General features: G+C 42.9%; 2 protein-coding genes across 2 annotated transcripts in view; both read left to right on the top strand.

Annotated features, from left to right (window-relative positions):
- The window catches only part of FAIM2 (Fas apoptotic inhibitory molecule 2), a 43,274-nt gene extending 39,045 nt beyond the window's left edge, over nucleotides 1-4,229 (top strand). The window contains exon 12 of the mRNA XM_089687307.1: nucleotides 3,460-4,229. Within this exon, the coding sequence (XP_089543433.1) occupies nucleotides 3,460-3,609 (150 nt within the window). The 3' untranslated portion in view covers nucleotides 3,610-4,229. The remainder of the gene's footprint in view (nucleotides 1-3,459) is intronic.
- A 3,815-nt stretch (nucleotides 4,230-8,044) lies between these two features.
- On the top strand, nucleotides 8,045-18,931 carry BCDIN3D (BCDIN3 domain containing RNA methyltransferase). The gene is made up of 2 exons (XM_089687306.1): nucleotides 8,045-8,305; nucleotides 18,297-18,931. The coding sequence occupies exons 1-2, from the start codon at nucleotides 8,054-8,056 to the stop codon at nucleotides 18,861-18,863; spliced, it is 819 nt and encodes a 272-aa protein (XP_089543432.1). The 5' UTR covers nucleotides 8,045-8,053; the 3' UTR covers nucleotides 18,864-18,931.
- Nucleotides 18,932-20,307: the final 1,376 nt, after the last annotated feature.

Below are 20,307 nucleotides of genomic sequence, written 5' to 3'. Positions count from 1 at the left end.
TACGTTTACATATGGGATGATATGTAACAAAAAAAACCTACAAAAATTCTCAGACTTACAATATACAGTGCCTTGAAAAAGTATTCATACCCTGTAACATTTCCATATTTTGTCAAGTTACAACTAAAAACATAAATGTAGTTTATTGAGATTTTATATGATAGACCAACACAAAGTGGCACATAATTGTGAAGTGGAAGGAAAATGCTAAATTGTTTTCAAAATGTTTTACAAATAAATATCTGAAAAGTGTGAAGTGCAGTTGTAAAGCCCCCTTTACTCTGATACCCCTAACAAATCTAGTGGAACCAATTGCCTTCAGAAGTCAACTAATTGGTAAATAGAGTCCACCTGTGTGTAATGTAATCTCAGTATAAATCCAGCTGTTCTGTGAAGCCCTCAGAGGTTTGTTAGAGAACATTAGTGAACAAACAGCATCATGAAGGCCAAGGAACACACCAGACATGTCAGGGATAAAGTTGTGGAGAAGTTTAAAGCAGGGTTAGGTTATATAAAAAAAATCTCAAGCTTCGAAATCTCATGGAGCACTGTTCAATCCATCATCTGAAAATGGAACAAGTATGGCACAACTGCAAACATACCAAGACATGGTCGTCCACGTAAACTGACAGACCAGGCAAAGAGAGCATTAATCAGAGAAGTAGCCAAGAGGCTCATGGTAACTCTGGAGGAGCTGCGGAGATCCACAGCTCAAGTGGGAGAATCTGTCCATAGGAGAACTATTAGTTGTGCACTCCATAAATTTCTGCCTTTATGGAAGAGTGGCGAGAAGAAAGCCATTGTTGAAAGAAAGCCATAAGAAGTCCTGTTTGCATTTTGTGAGAAGCCATGTGGGGGACACAGCAAACATGTGGAAGAAGGTGCTCTGGTCAGATGAGACCAAAATGTAACTTTCTGGCCTAAAAGCAAAATGCTATGTGTGGCAGAAAACTAACACTTCACATCACCCTGTACACACCATCCCCACTGTGAAACATGGTGGTGGCAGCAGCATGTTGTGGGGAAGGCTTTCTTCAGCAGGGACAGGGAAGCTGGTCAGAGTTGATGGGAAGATGGATGGAGCCAAATACAGGGTAATCTTAGAAGAAAACCTGTTAGAGTCTGCAAAAGACTTGAGACTGGGGTGGAGGTTCACCTTCCAGCAGGACAACAACCCTAAACATACAGCCAGAGCTACAATGGAATGGTTTAGATCAAAGCATATTCATGTGTTAGAATGGCCCAGGCAAAGTCCAGACCTAAATCCAATTGAGAATCTGTGGCAAGACTTGAAAATTGCTGTCCACAGACGCTCTCCATCCAATCTGACAGAGCTTGAGCTATTTTGCAAAGAAAAATGGGCAAAAATATCACTCTCTAGATGTGCAAAGCTGGTAGAGACAGCCCCAAAAAGACTTGCAGCTGTAATTGCAGCAAAAGGTGGTCCTACAAAGTATTGACTCAGGGGGGCTGAATACAACTGCACTCCACACTTTACAGATATTTATTTGTAAAACATTTTGAAAACAATTTAGCATTTTCCTTCCACTTCACAATAATGTACCACTTTGTGTTGGTCTATCATATATATCCCAATAAAATACATTTACATTTTTGGTTGTAACAGGACAAAATGTGGAACATTTCAAGGGTTATGAATGCTTTTTCAAGGTCTACTCACACAGAAGTTGACGGCATGAATACAAAGAGTACATATACACATATGAGCACACAATCCAGTGCATATACTGTATAAAAACACAAGGATACACTGAAAATGTTTTCATACTCATGCATGTAAACCAGTGCTCGAAATCTCCACTTGCCTGCTCGCATTTGGCAAGTGAAAATAACATGGGGGCGAGTGTGTCCCAGGCGCCGCATTAGAGGGTGGGGGGCGGGTGCTACCAGCAGCACCAACCTAACCCCGAGCACTGTGTTGAGGGGGGGCGCACTGCTGGTGCCGCTCCTCAGTGACCGGAGTGATCGCAGTTTCACTCCTGTCACAGGGAGCAGCTGCTGACACTTGCTGGAGGCAGGACTATGCTTTCTCCTCCCTCCTGCCTGCATGGAGCAATATACAGCCTGCACTAAGAAGTGAAGGCAGAGTGTCCTTCCTCTCTCCCCTTGTCATGTGACTTATCACATGACCGAAGGAGGAAAAGAAGGAGAACCTGCATTCACAAGAAGATCTGTGAGTACAAGGGGGAAGAGCGAGGTTACACTTATGGGGACAGCTGATGTAAAGGGGGGCTCTGATGGGGACACCTTATATAAAAGGGGGGCTTTGATGGGGACACCTGATGTAAAGGGGGACTCTGATGGGAAAACCTTATATAAAGGGGGACTCTGATGGGGACACCTTATGTAAAGGAGGACTCTGATGGGAAAACCTTATATAAAGGGGGACTCTGATGGGGACACTTATTTTTATTTTATGTTTACATTGTTTTATGTTAACCACTTGCCCTCTAGACTCTATTAAGCTATTGCTGTTATGTTTAAATTGACATAATAAAGCTATATTATAATTGCTGTTTTTTATATTTTGGACTCTTTATTCAAAAGAAAAATGTAATTTCGTAAGCTTTAAGGGGGTGTGGTTGGGGGCAGGGCTGGGGTTGGGGGACGTGCCTGGGGTTGGAGGCGGGCCTGTGCAAGGTTTGGTGGGGCAACTGGTGGAGAGTAAGGTTTTTGCCTGGCTAGTAGGTCTAGACTTGAAATTTTAAGCCCTGATGTAACCACAAAGGATAAAGTGCAACTAACCACTTTTTCCGCTATAACACACTGCCATGGTTCCAGAGTTTCATTCATCCCAGACACTACTGTAAATGCCAAACTTCTAGCACTGAATCTGACAGTTCCAGCCCTAGCACAGTGCAAAATAATGGGTTGCTCACTCCCTACCTTGCTTTCCCTCATCCATTCACAAAAAGCCTTGTATTATTTTCTCAGACTATACAGCATTCTATAAATGGATGAGAAGGGACGAGGGGGCAGATAAATATTACAATCGAACCTAGTCCAATAACCCCTTGTATTCTTTGAAAAGAATACATAAAGTTATGTGAATGGACAAGGGGAGAATAAAGTGGTGAGCGAACAACCTACTATCATTCACTGTAGGAAAGCAAGTACTTTAAGTCCTTGAAAGGTCTCCCACTTACAGTATGTCCAGGATGAAGGAAACACTTTACCTAGCACAACACTATTCACACACAGGGCACCCATCATGTAACTTATTTTTACACAGTAAATTTCTAAAAAAAATTTCACAGAATTCAGCTTTAATGCATATGAAATCTGATCATACTTCCTGACATCTTGGCTTAGCCTTGCTGATGTCATTATCACTGACACGAGACATCATCACATTTGCCGCAATGGTGCCCTTACAGTAGGAACAGAGATTCTATATGCTTGAGGTTTGCTTATCACAGTTTTGTTTCCTTTCTACAGTTCTTGGCATTCGACACCCAGATATTGATGGGAAGCCGACGGTTCACACTCAGCCCTGAAGAGTACATCTTTGGAGCCCTCAACATCTATCTGGATATAATTTACATCTTTTCATTTTTCCTCCAGCTGTTTGGCACAACCCAAGACTGAAGATGTTCATTAAGTTACTGAGCATACAGCACCCATGTATCATCCCTGTAATCCAAGAGCGCATTCATTCTGTCTTGCATATTGATTTACAACCAACTGGCACCTTTACACAGTTGGAGACACTAAATGCCACTGATGCCATGGCATACACATTACTACCAACAGCCCATTTTCACTGGATATCTGAATAACACTATCATGGCTTAATGTGATCTGAACCTTAATCATAGAAGGCTATAAAATCAATTCACTGACACTTACTGGGTATAGTAGACACAATCAGGAGGATGTGTGCTGATAATTACAAATGCACGTGGACATTTCCAACCGCAGTTTAACTGAAATAACATGTTTCACAGCCGTTTGAAGCTGCTTAGTTGACATATATTGTACTTAATGTTGCTTTACAGGCAGATTGTTGAATTATTTAGTTATATAGTCATGTATTTTTACATCATCTTCATTATCATCGATTATCCCACCAGCACGACAACGCACATCTGAGATGAGGTTCTGAGTGTTGTGCATGATGGCTATTTTTGTACCCCATCTGAGCTTTAGGTAAAATTAGATTCAAGCTAATATGCAGATTGATACAGTAAAGATTATTTTCTTCTGAACTGGCATTATGTTCTTTTTGTCCCACATTTTCTCTGCATATACTGTATGTGTAAGAAATCTAATTTATTACCTTGGAGAAGTTACCTATTATTCATCCCATCAATAGACAGCTTCTCCATGGGACTAAATTGAACACTTAGCCTGCAGCAGTGACTTTGCTGCTCTCCATGGGTTAAACAGTGCGGCAGTAAAAAAAACTTGGGGATGGGGTTTAACTTAAAGCCCCATTGTAGTCCTATTTTTAGCTATCCTATGAAGTGGGGCTGTATAAAAAAATTAACTGTTTGTATTTTTTTCAGCAATAGTTCCGCAGTCCATATGCCTAACAGACCTCCCCCAGTGGCACACTGGACATCCAGACCTCTGCGCTTTGTGTGAGAGCAGCGGTCTGGATCTCCAAAGTCCAATAGGTCCCTGCACAGTGCTCCAGTCTGGGTCCATTGAGATCTGGACAGCTGTTCTTACATAGAGCACAGTGGTATGGGTCGCCAGTGTGCTGCCAGGGAGGGACTGCTTCAATTAACAAAGAATAGTTATCCTTAACCACCTTGCGCCCGCCATATAGTCCAATGACAGGCACAAGGTGGTTCTCTCGTTCTGGGAGGACGTCATATTCTCATCGCGCATGCGCGGCTCAGGAAGCACGCAGCGCGGCGATGGGCGGTGCGCTGTGTCCCTCGGACACAGCGGATCACTGACCCATGGAAAGAGCCGAAGATGTCGGCTTGCTCATGTGATCAGATGTGTCCAATCACAGTTGATCACATGTAAACAGGGAAATGCCGGTTACCAGCATTTCTCTCCTCTCGAGCTGTCACGCTGACAGCTCTTGAGGAGAAGAGAGCCGGTAATCGGCATTCCGCGGAGGGGACATGTACACTGATCATCAGGGCACTGATGATCAGTGTAGCCCCAGCAGTGCCACCTGTCAGTGTCCATCAGTGCCTTGTGTCAGTGCTCATCAGTACCACGTGCCAGTGCCCACCAGTGCCACATATCAGTGCCTACCAGTGCACATCAATGCCACATATCAGTGCCCATCTGAGCTGCCTTTCAGTGTCACCCATCAGTGCCAGTCAGTGACACCTATCAATGCCAATCAGTGCCACCTATCAGTTCCACCAGTGTCGCCTATCAGTGCCAGTTAGTACCGCCTATTAGTGCCCGTCAGTGCCACCTAACAGTGCCATATATCAGTGCTGCCTTTCAGTGCCACCTACCTATGCCTCCTCAGTGCCAGTCAGTGCCGCCTAACAGTGCCATATATCAGTGCTGCCTTTCAGTGCCACCTACCTGTGCCCATCAGTGCCACCTATCAGTGTCCATCAGTGCAGCCTATCAGTGCCCATCACTGCTGCCTCATTAGCACACATCACAGGAGAAAAATCACTTATTTACAAAATTGTATAACAAAAACTAAAAACTCAAAATTTTCAGTGGTTTTTGGTATGTTTAAGAAAAAATAAAAAACCCAGAGTTGATTAAATACCACCAAAATAAAGCTCTGTCACAAAAAAATGATAAAAATGTAATATGGGTACAGTGTTGCATGACCGCGCAATTGTCATTCAAAGTGCGACAGCACTGAAAGCTGGGAATTGGCCTGGACAGGAAGGGGGTATAAGCCCTGTAGGCTAGGGGTTAAAGTCTAACGTAAGACATAGATTATGCAGTTTTCTTTCCTTCAACCTTGGGTTGAAGGAAGGAAAGTCGTTCAAGTCTACTCCCCCATCAACACAGTCACCCACTTCTCTATAATATTCTGGCAGCAGGAGGTTTCCCCACCTTCAGAATTTAATGACCACTGCTGGCGGCTTCGGGTGCATACACAGTACAGGTAGCACTCTGTTGTGGTGTTTGGGTGCAGGCAGCACCAGAGCCCAGCTCATACTTATCACCAGAGCGATGCCATACTGCACCTAAACACATCAGAGCTCTGCCATACCAGGTATGTGTCTCCTGAGAAAAGCACCATGCAGTGTGGAAAGATTCAGTCCCAGACGGGAGCGCACACGTCATGGTGGCTCCAGGAAGACCCTGCAAGGAAAAGGAGCCACTTTGGAAGTGGACACTGAACACCGGATTTTCAGAAGTAAAGTATGCTGCCAAGACGTCACGAAAAGGCCACAGGAAACAATGATGACGTACCGTACACCGCTACACAAATTCTTTTTTATTTTTCTATGGAAGGTTCTATAACACTTTAATGGGCAACTGCAGAAAAAAAGCAAAATGAGCAGTAAACATACATATAACATTGCTGCTAAAGAAAGGATTTTCATTTTTGTTCAGACCTCTGCCACACTGCACAGCCAGGGAGATGACTGCTACTTCCTGACCCGACTTCTGGGATCTCCTCACTGCTAACAGGAAGGCAGTCATAGAGACAGAGCAGACATAGTATGGCAAAATAGACCCTTACATCCCGGTCACATCAAAGCAGATTTTGAAATTGTGCAACTTACAGTGAAGTCGCACGATTTCAAAGTCGGGTGACATGCCGATTTGAGGTGCGATTTGCAAGACATCTTACACAGATGTCTATGCAAATCGTGTACATGCAGTACCAAAAGTAGTGCATGTACTACTTTAGAAATCAGTGTGGCTCCTACCAAGTCGGAACTGCACCGATATGACCGCTCTGATAGGAGACAATAGGGTGCGACTTGCAAGTCGAATGTCATGCACATGGCATGCCAAATCACACCCGATGTGACTGGGGTGTTAATATGTAACTAAAGTCAAAACGTTTTGTTTTTTTTCTTGACAGATGGATTAGAACACCTGTCAAGTTTCATTATTGTCTGTGTCTCCATTAGGGAGATTCACCCTCTCGACTTGTCAAGTTTACCATTATCACCGAAAGTGAATGGAAATCCCAAATTTTGGGTTGTCACCAAAACAGGAATAGGAGGGATATCCAGCAATAGGGTCATTAATTCTAGTAAACAATGAGTCAGAAACAACCCTTCATTAAATTATAACTAAAGACAAAACTTTTTTTTGTTTTGGATTGTTTGGAGAGGGATTAGGACACCTGTTTTTATTGCGGTCCGTGTCCCCCATTAGGGAGATTCCCCCTCTCTATTTGTCCTGTTTACCATTTGAAAGTGAAAGTAAAAGAAAATCCCAAATTGCGGGTTGTCCCCAGAAAAGTAATAGAGGGGAAATCTTCCAATGGGGACACTGGTTCAGGTGACCTAGGGGGCCCCCAAGGGATTCCTTTCATCTGCAGAGATTTCCTCTCACTTCCTGTTTGGTTATGGGACAGGAAGTGAAGGAAAATCCCAGCAAGGGGACACAGATGGTGAAAAAAATAATCTGACAAGGATTCTAACCCTCCCTTATGTTATTCAAAACAAAAAGTTTTGCCTATTGTTCTACTTTAAAGTATAAACGGGGATTACTGTGGTAGCTGTTATCACAGTACTTATGCCCCTAACCAATAATGTAGAATTGTCAGCTATATCCTCGGTGTAGTAACAAGACCCCTGCTCTGCGTTCCAACGCTCTGGGTGTAGAAAGATGGCGGCAGATGGTCCCTCGCTCTGCATTTCAACGCTCTGGGTGTAGAAATATGGCGGCGACCTGAAGCCTAGAGCCCTGTGCTCTGGGTGTAGTAACATGGTCCTTCGCTCTGCATTCCAACTCTGGGTGGAGAAAGATGGCCGCGACCAGAAACCTACTGCCCTGTCCTCTGGGTGTAGTAAAATGGTCCCTGGCTCTGCATTCCAACGCTCTGGGTGGAGAAAGATGGCGGCGACCAGAAGCCTAGTTCTCTGTGCTTTGGGTGTAGTAACATGGTCCCTCACTCTGCATTCCAATGCTCTGGGTGGAGAAAGATGGCCGCAGCAGGAAGCTCAGCTCTCTTCATGTTGTCAGCAGCTGGTGTAGCATGGCAGAGCTGGAGGATCCTGGAGCTGCTCCGTACGGGAACTTCCCCAACTACTACACGTTTCATCCACCGGAGAGCCGACTCAGCCTCCTTCCCCCGGGACATCTGCTGGAGCTCCTGAACAGACAGGGGGGAGGGGAGGCGCCTCTGCTGGCCCTGGATGTGGGATGCAACACAGGAGTGAGTGGGGGCAACTATAGAGATCAGACAAGAGGATGCTTCCTGATCACATAAAAGTGTCCCGGGGAGGGGCGATGTATGGAAATTACCCCACCAGATAGACAATTGTTTATTATTGAATTCCAAAACCAATAATTGATCATCAATAGATATCTGTCCTAGCATGATATCACTGCCACTTCCCGATTGGTCATTACAGCGGACCGTCGCACAGATATCACACCGTACGCCATGGTAGACCCCCCTCCCCTGCCATATAATGAGTTGTTTCCACTTGCGTCACCCTCTGAAGGATGAACGGTGGTGAATTGCTTTTCAGATGGCACGTGATAGGCGGCTAGGAGGAGTTATGTCACCTCTTCACTTTTTTTTCATTTTAATTTTTTTTAATGCTGTAAAGCCCGCAATATCGTACATATAATGCTCTTGAATGCGTGGCAGAACTGCCCACTTAACCCAAAAAGAGTAGAACTATAGGCAAAACGGTTTGTTTTATTTTGGATAGCGTTATAACCCCTGTCAGTTTTTTTGACCTCTGTGTCCCATTGGGGAGATTTTCCTTCACTTCCTGTCCCATAGCCAAACAGGAAGAGAGGAAATCCCTGCAAATTAACCACTTCCATACCGGGCACTTTTACCCCCTTCCTGCCCAGGCCAAGTTTCAGCTTTCAGCGCTCTCACACTTTGAAAGATAATTGCGCGGTCATACAACACTGTACCCAAACTAAAATTTTATCATCTTGTTCACACAACTAGAACTTTCTTTTGGTGGTATTTAATCACCGCTGGGGTTTTAATTTTTTGCTAAATTAACAAAAAAGGCAGAAAATTAAAAAAAACAAACATGTTTTTCTTTGTTTCTGTTATAAAAGTTTGCAAATAAATAATTGTTCTTCATAAATTTAGGCCAAGATGTATTCTACTACATGTCTTTGGTGAAAATAACCCAAATTAGTATTTATTATTTAGAAATTATTATTTAGAAAATTAGTTTGTAGGAAAGTTATAGAGTTCACAAACTATGGGATGTATCTGAATATTGATCAATCCTGAAGTACTGACGGCCAATCTAATTTCTCAAGGTCCAAGAATGTCAGAACAGTACAGATATCCCCCAAATGACCCCGTTTTGCAAAGTAGACAGTCCAACGTATTTCATAAGAGGCATGGCGAGTTTTTTGAAGTTATAATTTTTTTGTCATCGTTTTTCGGAAAATGAAATTAAAAAAACATTTTTCACAATTTTTTTTTTTTTACATACTGTCATCAGTGCAGTACAGCGTCATCATATAACTGGCATAGCGGTGATCAGGGACACTGACTGGTGACAGTACGAAATTTTTTTTATAATTTTTAAAAACAAATTTGTTTTTCAAATTGCACCATGGCCAAAGTAGTATAATGTTACCATAGTAACATTGTACTACTTTGGGAAAGTGATCAGTTTTTTTTTTTTACACAATTTGATTATAGCAAAGAATTTATTTGCTATAAGCAAGCATTTAACTGAATGAAATCGATTCATTCAGGTTTTTTTTTGTTGTGAGTAGGTGTAATTAGCTTTGCATAATCACATGACACAGATGGGCTGTGATTGGCCAAGCCTGTGCATGTGATCGCTGTGACCATTCACAGCTAGACACACTTATATACAATGGATGGCATGAAAGGAAGCCATCCATTGTATACAACTGTCATGTGACCTGCTGTGATTGGTCACAGCAGGTCACATGGTACTGGCAACAGGGCTGGTACACAGATCTGTCATCGCGATCCGGGAAGGACGCCATATGGCGTCCTCCCAGAGGGATGAAGTGTTCGCCTGGCTGCCATCCGGCCATAGGCCGGGCGCCAACTGGTTAAAGTTTTTTTGGAGACCCCAGGTCATCAATTAGTGTCCCCAATTCCCTCTATTAGGTTTCTAGGGACAACCCAAAATGTGGGGTTTTCTTTACCAATGACAATGGTAGACAGGACACGTAGAGAGGGGGAATCCCCCTAATGGGGGCACGGACTGTTATAAACACTGATTGGGGGTCTAATCCACCTCCACTCTGTCCAGAACTCAAATAAATGCCATTCGTTATACTTTGAACTGGAATTCCAGGCTATTCCTAACTGAGCTTAGACCTGCTCCCTTCCCCCTTCTGTATCCTATACTAACCACCCTATAAAATAAAGATGCAGATACTTTGCTGTTCTCCGAACGCTCTGATCCGGTCATGTGATCTCCCAGAGGACCGCTTCAGAGGAGAGGACAACAGCTGCAGAGCCTGTGCGCTGACATCACTCATAGCCTTCCCATGGGGCATCCGTTGTCGGCTGTCCCTCCTCTACACGGGAGCCGATCACATGACCAGAGCCCTCCAAATAGGTAAGATAAGCATCTTTCTTCTACAGGGTAGTCAGACTAGGATTTAGAAGGTGAGTGGGAGCAGGTTTAAAGCCGTATTAGACCCAAAACCAAAAATGGAATATATTGCAGCTTACCAATCATTACATGTGGTGGCTGCATTCGTTTTCTTTAACCTCCCTAGCAGTTTGATTATGTCCATATTTCTGTGCTCAAAGCGGTACATTGTTTTGCATGGAAATATGTTGTTTTTTTATTGTAGGCCTGTAATTTTTAGGAATAACTCACTGAAATCTGTCTGAACAAGAGTCTAGTAAACATCCCGGGTATGATAAAATTTGAAACGTGAAATCATAAATTATAATGTAATAAATAATCATAAAAAATAATAATAAATGTAATTCAATAATATAATCAAACCAAAAAACACTGAAATTTGAAATATAGCGCCAAGTTCGCACATTACTTCGCAAAGTCACAAAATCATTTTCAGTGTCTGATGATGAATTTCCCCACAAATCATTATCACTCATTTCTGCAAGTGGTTCTGATTTACTATCGCTGTTCTCTAGCTGATCTAAAACCACTTTTGACCTAAAGGGACGCTTTTTGGATGCTGTGGACATTTCTCAGTTTCCAGGCAGAAAGAACAGTAAAAATGCAGGCAGGGCACAGGACAAAGCACTCGGGACAAAATGTATGTGAAATGGTTTGATACAGTAATGTTATACTATGTGATTTTAGTGTATTTAGTGAATGTCACTTTTTCACATTTTTTTGCCGATGTCGCAGGGAACGGAACCCAGAAGACAGATGCCAGCATCGGCCGGAGGACATTGCCGGGGACACTGCAGGGGGGACATCGCGGGAGCGCAGGACAAGGTAAGTGAAGAAGAGATCCCGGAGCAATGCTGCATGGTATTCCCGAGTGTAGCTCGGGGTTACCGCTTGTGGTACTGAAACTTTACCCCGAGCTACACTCGGGAATACCACCAGGGGGGTTAAGCTTTTTTTTCCCCTCTGTTTTCATCTGGTGACCTGGCCGTTTTTTTTCCTTTTGGGATAAAGGTTTTACATAAAAAAAAGCCTGGAATTCCAATTTAACGTCTGGTTCACACCACATGCAGTCCAGTGCGTTTTTGTTCTGCATCAAAAATGCATGAATAGTAGGTTTTATGGTTTCCAATGGCATAGTTCACACCAGTATGATCAGTTCCAGGAAAAAAAAAGTAGAACATGCCTAATTTTTTTCTGCACTGAACTGTACTGGAATTCAGTAAAATGCACCAGAACTTCCCTAAACACACCGAAATGTACATGTCCTTATTTAAGGTGAAGAAAAAAATGAGGGGAAAAATGTACTGGAAAGCATAAAAAATGCATCGGAAATGCACTGGAAAGCATCAAAACACGTAAAAAAAACGTGCATGCAGAAATGCATCCGAACTGTGTTCTGAATTTCTGTGTTGTGAACCGTCCCTAAGAGAACTGTAAAACTGCGATTCAACCACCTACTTTTACCGCCCTGGACTGCAAGCGTAAACTAGGCCTTAATGACTTGTTTTTATTCAACTATTTAGTTTCTTATTTGGCTCAGCTGCAACCCCTGAGACAGCTCTCTGGACAGCTGCCACTCTCTGCTCCGGGCAGACCAAGAACTGAGCGATCAGCAGTCATGTTATTGCTCAATTCTTCTGCTTAGCGACAGCGGGGCACAGCTGCAGCATGGAGGTGTAGATATGTGTTTCTTACAATGCAGAAGCTGGCGTGCGGTGGGATTGCAGTAGTGCTCATGCACCAATCGTGGCGCATTGCACTGTGCACTTTAAATAAAAAAATAAATAAATACATTTTTTAAATGTCACAGTTTTTAGTGGGTGATCAGTGCGCATTGCACAGAGCATACCAGTGCAATACAGTGGTGTGAACTGGCCAGGTCGGAGACGAGGCATTGTCTTTTCTTGCAGTGGGACTGTGCTGGCCGCCCAACAGTCCCACTGCATCTGGTGTGAATGTACTATGAATGTTATGGTGAGATCAGTGACCAACACTATGTATAGTGTGTGCAAACTGCTGCATGCCAGACACAGGGCACTCTCCCTCCCAGCGGTCTCGGGTAAGTGTAGATACCTGACCTGTACAACGAGGTATAATGATACGGGATAGCGCTCTCAGTTTACATGCGGTGCATAGGAGAAGTAAACGACACTGCAGCTCTGACACAAGAAAGTAACTGAGAAGCTGAAATGAAGACAGAACCTTTCTCTCCCCCGTGTTGTACACAACATGCTTTATCCAGTTATAAGGAGCATATTTATGCCTTTTATACAGCATGTGTAAGCCCAACAAATAAGTGTTATATAGTACAGGTTATCAGTCCTTTAAAGTGACAGCTGCATTAGTGTTCATTTTTTTTAGGTAAGTCTGGAAAATAAATGTTGATCCTGCCAGAAATGCAGTGTCCTTGGCACTTCTGTACAGGTTATCAGTCCTATAGCCTCCCTAGCAGTCTGATTATGTCAGTATTTCTGTGCTCAAAGCGGTACTTTTTTTGCATGGAAATATGTATTTTTTTTATTGTAGGCCTGTAATTTTTAGGAATAACTCACTGAAATCTGTCCGAACAAGAGTCTAGTAAACATCCCGGGTATGATAAAATTTGAAACACGAAATCATAAATTATAATTTAATAAATAATCATAAAAAATAATAATATAATATTAATAAATGTAATTCAATAATATAATCAAACCAAAAACACTGGAATTTGAAGTATAGCGCCAAGTTCGCACATCGCTGAGCAAAGTCACAAATTTGTTTTCAGTGTCTGATGACGAATTTCACCATTATCATCACTCAATTCTGCAAGTGGTTCTGATTTACTATCGCTGTTCTCTAGCTGGTCTAAAACCGATTTTGACCTAAAGGGACGCTTTTTGGACGCCATGGACGTTTCTCAGTTTCCAGGCAGAAAGAACAGTAAAAATGCAGGCAGGGCACAGGACAAAGCACTCGGGACAAAATATGTGAAATGGTTTGATACAGTAATGTTATACTATGTGATTTTAGTGTATTTAGTGAATGTCACTTTTTCACATTTTTAAATTTCCCGCCGTTCCGTCCCCCATATGTCCTGTCTTCTGGGTTCTGGGAACAGAACCCAGAAGACAGATGCCGGCATCTGCCGGATTACATTGCCGGGGACACTGCAGGGGGGACATCGCTGGAGCGCAGGACAAGGTAAGTGAAGAAGAGATCCTGGAGCAACGCTGCAAGGTATTCCCAAGTGTAGCTCGGGGTTACTGCTTGTGGTGCTGAAACTTTACCCCGAGCTACACTCGGGAATACCACCTGGGAGGGTTACGTGACAGCTGCATTAGTGTTCATTTTTTTAGGCAAGTCCAGAAAATACATGTTGATCCTGCCAGAAATGCTTTATCCTGGTCACTTCTGTGAGCAAAAAGAAGCAGAAATGACTAGTCCCATCAATCCACCATGTAATACAGATGAACGAAGGCAGGCATGCCCAGCATGTGTGACAACCATGGCTGCTCCCATAGATACAATGCAGGAATGAGTGTGGTATTCTCAATATTACTGGATGAAAATAAAGGGAAAAAGCCTGCAAAAAAAACTAATGCAGCCACCACATCTAAGGAATAGTGAGCTGCAATACATTGGGTTTTCTGCTTTTATTTAAAGTGTAACGGCAATTTCAGTGAAATTATACTTTAACCACTTCCCGTCTGGCCCATGTACATAAACGGCCAGACAGTAGCAGTGCAGGAGCAGGTGGCCGTTTATAAACGGCCTCCATATTCACTGCCTGTGCGCACTCCCTGGGAGCGTACGGCACCGCAATCCGGTGCCCGCTGTGTCTGTAGGACACAGAGGAACATTGATCGCTGTACTGGACCTCTGTGTGAGGTCCCGATCATGTGATCACTGATTGGCTAATCAGTAATCACATGAATAGTAGTAAGCAAGATGTCACTTCCTGACATCATTGCTTACTACTAGTTTGCTTGAGGTGATTGTAGCCATATTAGTGCACGTGCAACAGAAACAATTGAGTACTGTCTGTGATAATTTTTTTATTTGCACTAACATACAATTTTAAGGACAATCTTTTGGGGTGTGTCCCCTTCTTCAAGGTCTAGGAGTACTGCACATAAAAAAAGTATCACAGACCGTACTCAATTATTTTACTACGTGTGAAATCTGTGAATGATCACATAGGTCACATGGTACAAGGCTATTCACAACAGCCTTGTACCATGTGACAAGCTGTGGCCAATCACAGATCACACAGTAGTTCTCAATGGCTGCAAGAATGCAGCCAGAGAGAAGGAGAAATGATTGCTTTTACAGCCTTTATGGGTGTAAAAGAAATCAGTGTAAAAAAAAAAAAAAATCTTCATCACCCCCCAATGTACTGCTACGATGACAGTATGTAAAAAAAAAAAACATAAATAATAATATAAAAAAATAAAATAAAAATGTAAAATAAAATGCCCACCATGCTACCAGAGTGCACACCACCACCAAAGTAATGAATGTAGGCTTACCAGAAATGGAGACCCCTTAATTACAGGGGGTCCCAACCAGCTTCATAATGTAGAGCACTGGCAGGCTTCCCGTATCACGCCCCAAAAGCATGGAACTTCCCAGACTCCAACTCAAATGTAAACTCAAAGCGTAGTGCCAGACAAGGTCATGAAAGAAAAAACATGCCTCTCACAGTACAAAACGTATAAAAAACTTCTTTATTTGCACAAATAGGATCCTACTTACAAGCTGTAGAACAATTAAAAGCATTCACATGAACCATATCCAAGATGGCCAACAGCGCAATAATGTCAGAGGGAGGCTCTGCCTGACATGTTTCGTCAGCAACTAGTATAGAGTCTGTACGGATTAGTATCTTGATCACAATCAGAACTATACCAGTATCCCCAAAAAAATGCAGTGTTAGATGTGGATATGTAGCAGAATACATTTTGGCCAGTTTATATAGAAATTAAATTTTATTGGATATATTTTATAACAAAGTAGAAATGTTTGCTTTCAAAATTTTAGGTCTTTTTTTGTTTATTAAAAAAAATGCAGTGGTGATCAAATACCACCAAAAGAAAGCTCTATTTATGTAAAAGAAAAATTATGTAAATTGCATTAGGGTACAGTGTTTCATGGCCAAGCAACTGCCAGTTAAAGTAGCACAGTGATGAATAGCAAAAAATGTCCCGATCATGAAGGGGATAAAACCTTTTAGAGGTCAAGTGGTTAAATAGGAAATCCAGCCAAAAATGGCTAGATGGCATTTGGCTATACAGACTGACGCTATCAAAAAATTTCCAATACGTTTGGGAACCCTGGGTCAAGCCCTACCTTCCTTCTACCTTGCATTGAGACTCCTTGACAGGGGCGGACTGACCATTTGGAAACTCAGGCACTGCCCGAGGGCCCGGGGTCAGTAAGGGGCCCCATGAGATGCCCCTGGTACCTTTTTTCATAGGCTTTTTTGAGTTTGGGCAAGGACACAGGGGCCTCATGATCCCCTATTGCCCGGGGGCCCCATGAGTTGTCAGTCCGCCCCTGCTCCTTTACAAACGTAAACAAGAACATCTAGGCCTTTCCCTATAAAATTGTCATTTTGGATGCTGTAAGCCCTCATGGTTGTCTGTCTTCCCCCCTACTCTTCCTTTCCCACCCTTTCCTCTCCTTCTGCCCCACCACCCCCTAATTCTACTGTTGCTCTTTCCTGTAGTCTTCTGGACCAGGTTCTCTAATCATATTTCCCATTAGGTTCTGTCCTTGTTTAAACTTGTTGGGTACCAAAGCCTCTGGTATTTTATTTATATGACCCTCATACTGCCTCTACCCCCCCTGGATTGGGACAGATTTGTTCTGATGACGAGATGCTCTATGTTATCATGCCTAGTTTGTGTTCTATAAATGCTGTGCCTGCAATGGTTACTGGTGTACTCCACTATCAGTGAATCTTGCATGTGTTTGTACTACATTTTATTTTGAAAAAAATAATTCATTGAAAAAAATGAATGCACAATATTCTAAGCTATTATATTTTTTTTATTTATTTTTCCTAAAAATGATAGTTTCTATTTCTACTTTAGTTTCATATATTCTAGTCTTTGTTATTTTAAAAAATACCTTTACAGAACTTTACAAACATGTTATACTTACGTGCTCTGTGCATTGGTTTTGCACAGAGCAGCTCTGATCCTCCTCTGCTGGCGCTCTCGGTTTTTCCCCCTTGCCAAGTCCTCCCATAGCAAACTACTTGCTATGGGAGCATTTGGGCGGGCTTGATCCTGAGCCAGGCTCTATGTTCATTGACACACACACAGTGTGGAGCGGCCTTGCTCCCTCCTCACAGCGCGGCGATCGGTGGTGCCCTGTGTCCCTGGGACACAGCGGATCACCACCGATCAATGGAAAGAGCCGAAGATGTCGGCTCGGTCATGTGGTCAGCTGTGTCCAATCACAACTGATCACATGTAAATAGGGAAATGCCGGTTATCGGCATTTCTCTCCTCACGAGCTGTCATGCTGACCGCTCGAGAGGAGAGCAGAGCCGGTAATCAGCATTACTCAGAGAGGACATGTACATTGATCATCAGTGTGCCCTGATGATCAGTGTAGCCCCAGCTGTCATTGCCCATCAATGCCACCTGCCAGTGCCCATCAGTGCACATCAATGCCACATATCAGTGCCCATCTGAGCTGCCTTTCAGTGTCACATATCAGTGCCAATCAGTGCCGTCTATCAATACCCATCAGTTCTGCCTAACAGTGCTAGTCAGTGCTGCCTAACAGTGCCGCCTATCAGTGCCATATGAGTGCTGCCTTTCAGTGCCCATCAGTGATGCCTGTCAATGCCCATCAGTGCCACCTACTAGTGCCTCCTCATCAGTGCCACCTATCAGTGCCCATCACTGCAGCCTCATTACCGCACATCAGTGAAGGAGAAAAATCACTTATTTACAAATGTTATAACAAAAACTACCAGTGCACATCAGTGCCACATATCAGTGCCCATCTGAGCTGCCTTTCAGTGTCACCCATCAGTGCCAGTCAGTGACACCTATTAATGCCAGTTAGTGCCGCCTATTAGTGCCCGTCAGTGCCGCCTAACAGTGCCATATATCAGTGCTGCCTTTCAGTGCCACCTACCTGTGCCTCCTCAGTGCCCATCAGTGCCACCTATCAGTGTCCATCAGTGCAGCCTATCAGTGCCCATCACTGCAGCCTCATTAGCGCACATCACAGGAGAAAAATCACTTATTTACAAAATTTTATAACAAAAACTAAGAAAAAATTTTTTTTTTTCAAAATTTTCAGTTGTTTTTGGTTTGTTTAGCAAAAAATAAAAACCCAGAGGTGATTAAATACCATCAAAAAAAAGCTATATCTGTCTCAAAAAATGATAAAAAATTCATATGGGTACAGTGTTGCATGACCGCGCAATTGTCATTCAAAGTGCAACAGCACTGAAAGCTGAAAACTGGCCTGGGCAGGAAGGGGGTATAAGTGCCCTGTAGGCTAGTGGTTAAATGTATATTGTTGGCACTGAACTAAGTTGTAATATGAATTTTATGTTGTCTATCTGTTTTCCAGGATCTCAGTATTGGTTTATATAACAATCTCTTACAACCAAAGGGAAGCTCAGAGGCATTGCAAGATGTCCGATTCTTGTGCTGTGACATTGACCCTGATCTGATCCTCAGAGCGAACACCGGAAACCCCTTCCCCGTTTCTCTCACATTCTCTTCTCTAGATATCATGGACCCCTCATCACTGGACATCTTACAAAACTTCTTGGACAAATTTGGCCAATCAAAGTTTGACATTGGATTTTGTATGTCAATAACCATGTGGATCCATCTAAATCATGGTGACAGCGGACTGGTAGAATTCCTCAAGAAACTAACAACACTGTGTGACTTTCTGCTAGTGGAGCCTCAGCCATGGAAGTGTTATAGGTCAGCGGCCCGACGCCTACGCAAGCTGGGGAGACAAGACTTTGATCACTTCCACAATCTGGCCGTCCGTGGTGACATGACAGAACAAATCATTGACATTTTGGCCAGACACTGCAATAGTGAACTTGTTCATAGTTTTGGTAATACAAGTTGGGAACGAAGTCTTTTACTGTTTAAAAACAGAACAAAATTACCCAGCTAGGTTTTTATGCACGTTTTTCCTTTTAAGTGATTTACATCATAAAATAAAAATGATTGTAATATACCGTATATTTCGCAAACTGAATAAACCTCAGCCCTCCGTATTATATAACAATTCATGTTCATAGCTTGAAGACACCCCTGTCCCCTAGATCTTTTACCCAAGGGTACACCTGTCAATATCAGCAGAATTTCCATTGCATAACCTGCCAGGCACTGCACAATTTCTGGCTGAAATCCTCCTCTCTATAGTGGCACATGCATGCTATTGGCTCTATTTACTTCAATAGAAAGCCTTGCTGGTCTGGAGATGGGCTTTCCAGAAAAGTGAATGGAGATTGTGCTATGCATGTGCTAGTACAGAGCAAAGGATCCCTGAAGATTTCATCCAGAGGCTTTGGGGTGATGGTAATCTGCACAGTGAAGATCCTGAACACAGCAGTATGGTAGGTAAGTATATGCAATGCTTAAGCTGCTGAGAATGTGGGTTTAATAGATTCCTGCTCTAAAAGTCTACTTATTTAGGCCTCATGCCCAGCTCTTCTGAACTTCTTTTCTCCTGGCAGGAGAAAAGTCATGTTAAAAACACGCCTAAAGCTGCGATTTGCAAATACATATAGACCTGTTCAGGCATTTGGGCATTCATTCCTTCATTAGCCAGAAATTGAAATGAATGAATGCTAAAAAAGCCTAGAATTTAGACTTGATCACATTTTTTTAATACGCATTCTGGGAGGGGTAGGCTCCCTTCAGGCATTCCTGCCCTTAATCATTACACTATATATATATATATATATACACATACATACAGTGGGGCAAAAAAGTATTTAGTCAGACACCAATTGTGCAAGTTCTCCCACTTAAAAAGATGAGAGAGGCCTGTAATTGGCATCATAGGTAGACCTCAACTATGAGAGACAAAATGAGAAAACAAATCCAGACAATCACATTGGCTGATTTGGAAAGAATTTATTTGCAAATTATGGTGGAAAATAAGTATTTGGTCAATATCAAAAGTTCATCTCAATACTTTGTTATATATCCTTTGTTGGCAATGACAGAGGTCAAATGTTTCCTGTAAGTATTCACAAGGTTGGCACACACTGTTGCTGGTATGTTGGCCCATTCCTCCATGCAGATCTCCTCTAGAGCAGCGATGTTTTGGGGCTGTCGCTGGGCAACACGGACTTTCAACTCCCTCCAAAGGTTTTCTATGGGGTTGAGATCTGGAGACTGGCTAGGCCACTCCAGGACCTTGAAATGCTTCTTACGAAGCCACTCCTTCGTTGCTCGGGCGGTATGTTTGGGATCATTGTCATGTTGGAAGACCCAGCCATGTTTCATCTTCAAAACCCTTGCTGATGGAAGGAGGTTTGCACTCAAAATCTCACGATACATGGCCCCATTCATTCTGTCCTGTACATGGATCAGTCGTCCTGGTCCCT

This window comes from Staurois parvus, unplaced genomic scaffold (assembly GCF_062004578.1).
Source record: "Staurois parvus isolate SC_StPar_1 unplaced genomic scaffold, SC_StPar_1.0 ptg000422l, whole genome shotgun sequence".
Lineage (NCBI taxonomy): Eukaryota > Metazoa > Chordata > Amphibia > Anura > Ranidae > Staurois > Staurois parvus.
This window is presented reverse-complemented; position numbering and strand designations above follow the sequence as displayed.